We start from the raw sequence: 5,375 nt of genomic DNA, 5'->3' as shown, positions 1-5,375 counted from the left end.
GTTGTGGGGCCATCTCTGTGGTTTTCAATATTAAAGAGAATTTCAGGCATGTGGGAAAGCAGAAAGGTTTATTAACAAAATTCAGGATGAAGAAAGATGTGGGACTAAATCTTCCACCAAATCGCTGCCTCAGAGGTTTGCTAAGTTTATATATTCACATGTTAAAGCACTAAAGAATGACCTATATCCAAGGTAAAAATATATATATTAACATACTCTAGACCTGGTGCACGAATTCATGCATGGGTGGGGTCCGGCAAGCCTGCCCCAATGAGGGCCGATCAGCGGGGCGACGGGGGGGGAGGGGCCATGAGTGGTTGGCTGGCTGGACCTGCCCCCAATCGCCCCCACACTCTCCCCCCGCCCCGATCGGGGGCGGGGCTGGCCAGGGGGTGGGGGAGAGGGGTCGTTTGGCTATTAGATATAGAGATTTTGATTAGTACTTATATGTCTTTGTGTATATAAAATTATTATTCATATGTTGTTTGGTATTATATATCACACAGAGTCTGAAAGTTAAACCTTTCCTATTCCACACCTCCCACTAAAAATATAAAAGGATTTAAAATGGCAGGATTTTACCCTAGCCAGTTTGGCTCAGTGGATAGAACATTGGCCTGCTTACTGAAGGGACCCAGGTTTGATTCTGGTCAAGGGCACATGTCAGGGTATCAGGCTCTATCCCCAGTAGGAGTTGTTTTGATTCTGGTCAAGGGCACATGTCAGTAGGAGTTGTGCCAATGATTTTCTCTCGTCATTGATGTTTCTATCTCACCCTCTCCCTTCCTTTCTGAAATCAATAAATATACATAATACAATAAAAATGCCAGGATTTTTTATCTTTTCAGTCTACATTACATTTTTCCAGCTTAGTGTAAATCACTCCGTACAGTTTCGATTTGTTAAAAAATGCATTCTCTGTAATCTAAACCAAGCACATCAAATTATCCTTGAAACATATGATGAAATCCTAAGATCACTAAATCTTCACCACAAATTCATATCCGTCTCAGAAACATACACACGGCTATAGTTTGAGCCGCAGAAACAGAAACCTAGCATTCGAATACTGTGTATGATTCAGCATAATGTCAAATCTCCTCAGACACAAAAACAAGGAATATGAGACAAGAGCCATCCAACAGGACTGCTCCTGTAAAACCATATAACTAGGAGTGTTGCCCTCCTTAGAGTTTTCAATCGTTTAATATGGGCACTTGGTTAAAGACTTGAGATCATGTGGAGAGTGTGATATTCCAATAAGAAAACACGTTAGGGAAAATTCAATGAGGCTTTTAATATTCATCATTTAATCTTCACACAAACCCTGCCAGGAAGGCTCTGTTAACCTCATTAGATAAAGCAGTTGATTCTGAGGAGCCAAGTAGCTCACTTATAAAAACACAGTACCCAGATCTCTTGAACACAAGCCAGGGAGGGGCTTGTCAGACCACATGGTATGTTCATTTTCACAACAGAGATCTGAGCAATAAGAAAAGTAAAGGAATGACTGGAGTAGTTTTCAGGGATAAGTAACACACTTAGTGGGAGCTGTTTTATGTGTGTTAAAAGGTGGCAGGTGGCAAGGTTAGAAAAGTTAAAAACAGCCGGGCAAAAGAATCGTTGCTCCACCAGCAATGTGGAGCTGCACTTGTATGTACCACTGGCCCCAGGACCCAAGTCCAATCAGGTATGGAATATGCCTTGTCTGGCCACTCCAAATGTGCACATTTGAGAGCCTGATGACTTGAAACTATAATAAGCAGCCTCTATATTATGACCTTGCTAGATGGTCTCAAAAGTAATTTATATCCCATTTTATTTGGAAGAATCCTATTTCATGTCAGAATTATTGTCATTTGGCAGACAAACGCTTCTTGAAAAATATTTTAAAGCCACATCAATTCACGAGAGCCTAAGAAAAGAAAAACCTCCATTTTTAATGGAATGCCATATTTATTGAGATCCCTTCAATAACTTAGTACTCTTAGCCACTGAATCCACTGTTATAAACGGTCTTGGCACAAAAATATACAGAAGCCTGACGCATTCGGAATCGAAATCCACTCAGTTTGAATTCAACCACAAATGGCTTGTCTGTTATTTTTCTTTTTAATACTTTGCTTCCAAAAACATTTTTAAATTTGTTAAAGGCATGATGGCTTCACTGAAGAAGGGGGAAAAAATGTATCTGCTTATTGCCTTAAATCCTTTTGATTTAGAATGCATCCTGCTGGTAGAAAATTTGCGTCATGGTAGTCATAGGCAAATGTTCGTACTAAATTATAACTCACTGAGAAACTGTGCTTTCCTGGAGACACTTTAAGACCTTTAATGTTGTGCTAGTACCAGCTTCTGCTGTGCTCACATTTATGAGTATACTCACATTTATTCTTAGCTGATTAGATTTGAAGCTGCCAACCAGTTCTTGTTATGAAAACATTACTTTAAGCCTGGTTTACGATAAAAGCCAGCATGTTCATCCTCCATTCTTAACTAATCGAAGAATTTTCCTGCTGTCAGATAATCCAATGATTATAGCACAGCCAACAAAGCAAGATGCCACTGTAGCCACTAATAACATCAGAGGAGTGAGCCAAACATACTCCATTAGCAGAAGGCACTTCATTTGTTTTATAGTTGTTTCCTGTGAAATCTACACGTCTAAATGGTGCAATTCCAGGATCCTACCCGAAGCTCCCCTGGGTGTACCTCAGTGTTCTGCAGCAGCCCACCTCATCTGTGTGTCTCAAAGTTGAGTGAGTTGTGTATTGCACAACCCAAGGAGTGTCAGTCACATTGCAAAAGTCAGAGATGTGATTATTTATAACAACTAATAAATTGGTAAAGAACAGTAAAATGGGTGAAGTGTTTTGTTGTTGTTGTTTTCATAAAATCAGTATTATGACAGTTTTTCAACAGAAAAATAATTTTGAAGACAGGGCATAGTTTGCTAAATCACACTAAAACACTGGATTAGCCGTGATCTTGTCACAAACCAATTTAATTCAGATAAATCAGTTAAATTAATTATTTGATAATGACTATAACAAGAGACAGGGATTTCTTTTTCTTATTGGGATATACCTTACCATAGAGAGGGTGAAGAGTTAACCAAGGATTCACATATCTCCCAGAAAAGTGACTTAAATCACTTTTTTCCTACCTTTTTAAAAAGTTAGATCCTTTGTTCTGAGTTTCGTCACTGCCCATTTACCAACCGAGGAAAGAGGGTCACAGAGATTTCATCTCCTCGGAGACTGCTTTATAATTAGGGAAACGTGTTCCAAAATATACCCAATAAATAACTTAAAAAAAACTACAAAGTTTATTAACTCCCTCTGTATTCAGAGAAGAGAGAGAGGCAAAAGAGAAAGGAGGGCCCTGACCGGTTTGGCTCAGTGGATAGAGCGTCGGCCTGCGGACTGAAGGGTCCCAGGTTCGATTCTGGTCAAGGGCATGTGCCCCGGTTGTGGGTACATCCCCAGTAGGGGGCGTGCAAGAGGCAGCTGAATCGATATTTCTCTCTCATCGATGTTTCTAACTCTCTATCCCTCTCCCTTCCTCTCTGTAAAAAATCAATAAAATATTTTTTTTAAAAAAAGAGAAAGGATGACAAGAAGAGAGAATGGAGGGGAAAATTAAAGCAAGGTAAGGGGAGGGGCAGGCAGGGAAGGAAAAGAGTTGCAAAGAAAGAATTAAACATGTAAGTGTATAGAGAGGAAGGAAGGAGAGACATATAGTACAAGAGATATAGCAAGAAATAGAGAAGGGGAAAGTTCAAAGGAAAGATGCTGTAAGTTCTCAGGTGAGTGCCGGTTAAAGAGTAAACTGATTTGGTACTGTTTTAATTTTTCTAGGTTTATGGAAAAAATTACTTTATTATGCTAACTGGGCATAAAACATTCATCAGCGCTCTTTATTCAATATTCCTACACTTTCGGATATTCTTTGTCAGCAATTCACCAGGGGTATAACTGTTGGGTGTTTGTTTTTTAACTACAGCAGAAAGGTGAACAAGGTGGCTCGGCTTAGTCAAAAAGATAAGAGAAACAACTTTCCCTAAGAGAACTGGTAGCTTGTGATGTTACATGAACAGCTGTGGACAGACAAAAGACAGAGAGGTTGACATTCTGATCCCATGGAGAAGTGTGTTCCTAGGGAATCATTAAAACCCACTATGCTTAGCTATGGCAAAAGAATCCATTGATGTCATCCAGTTTAATCAATATTTAAACTTATATGGGTGAGCTATCAAAGTACATCTTGAAAGGATACTTGAAAACATTATTGTTTTAATTAATGTGTGCATTCTTAGGGTTTCTGGAGGCCGTAGTTTGAATATGAAAAGAGTAACCATCATGGTTATTTCACAGATCATTAAGTTGGCCCCAATATCCACCTGTACCGGACACACACACACACACAAACACACACACACAGTATCTTCTGATGACAATTTCTCTCATTTTCCACAGTGCTCCTATATACCTAAGTGTGGAAAAAATTTTGAAGAATCCATGTCCCTGGTGAGTGTTGTCATGGAAAACTTCAGGAAGTACCAACACTTTTCCTGCTATTCTGACCCAGAAGGAAACCAGAAGAGTGTCATCCTAACCAAACTCTACAGTTCCAATGTGCTGTTCCACTCACTCTTCTGGCCAACGTGTATGATGGCTGGGGGCGTGGTGATCGTTGCCATGGTGAAGCTCACACAGTACCTCTCCCTGCTCTGTGACAGGATCCAGCGGATCAATAGATAAAGGCAAAATGGACGAGATCGTTTTCTTTAAAGCTCAAATACTGTTTTCTTTCATTCTTCACCAAAGAACCTTAAGTTTGTAATGTGCAGTCTATTATGAGTTCCTTAATATATTCTTATACATAGAGCAATAATGCAAAAGCTGTTCTATATGCAAACATGACGTCTTTATTATTCAGGAGAAGAAATACTGTTTTGTGTTGTTTGGTTGTTTTCATAATCTTGTTTCGATGCTGGAACTAGTGCTTCCTTCTCTCATTCCACCAAAATAGGGCTCAGTTATTCATTTGCCAAGGTTTGTGGGGAAAGGTAAACAATATCAATGTGATAAGGTCTGTGTTGAAGACATTTCTGCAATATTTTTCATCATTCATTGTTTACTAGAGCTGCAGCCAAAAATACTGTTTTTCTTTTCTTATTCTGAACTGAGCCCCACAGCAAGTGAAGGGACCAGATTTCCTAACTAAAAGATGTTAACACATTTTTCCTGTGTTTCTACCATATCACTGTAAAGAAGGGGGGAGACCCAGCCAGCTATTTTCCTGTTATTACTTTCTATTCATAACTTCAGATTTTCAAACTGATTTCCAAAAAAGAAAGCTGTTTTCGTTCA

General features: G+C 39.3%; 1 protein-coding gene across 1 annotated transcript in view; it reads left to right on the top strand.

Annotated features, from left to right (window-relative positions):
- KCNMB2 (potassium calcium-activated channel subfamily M regulatory beta subunit 2) overlaps positions 1-4,965 on the top strand; it is a 236,124-nt gene extending 231,159 nt beyond the window's left edge. Inside the window, exon 5 of the mRNA XM_006770029.2 lies at positions 4,479-4,965. Within this exon, the coding sequence (XP_006770092.1) occupies positions 4,479-4,763 (285 nt within the window). The 3' untranslated portion in view covers positions 4,764-4,965. The remainder of the gene's footprint in view (positions 1-4,478) is intronic.
- Positions 4,966-5,375: the final 410 nt, after the last annotated feature.

This window comes from Myotis davidii, unplaced genomic scaffold, assembly GCF_000327345.1.
Source record: "Myotis davidii unplaced genomic scaffold, ASM32734v1 scaffold123, whole genome shotgun sequence".
Taxonomy (NCBI): domain Eukaryota; kingdom Metazoa; phylum Chordata; class Mammalia; order Chiroptera; family Vespertilionidae; genus Myotis; species Myotis davidii.
The sequence above is the reverse complement of the archived record's forward strand: the minus strand, read 5'-3'. Positions and strand labels throughout refer to the sequence as shown.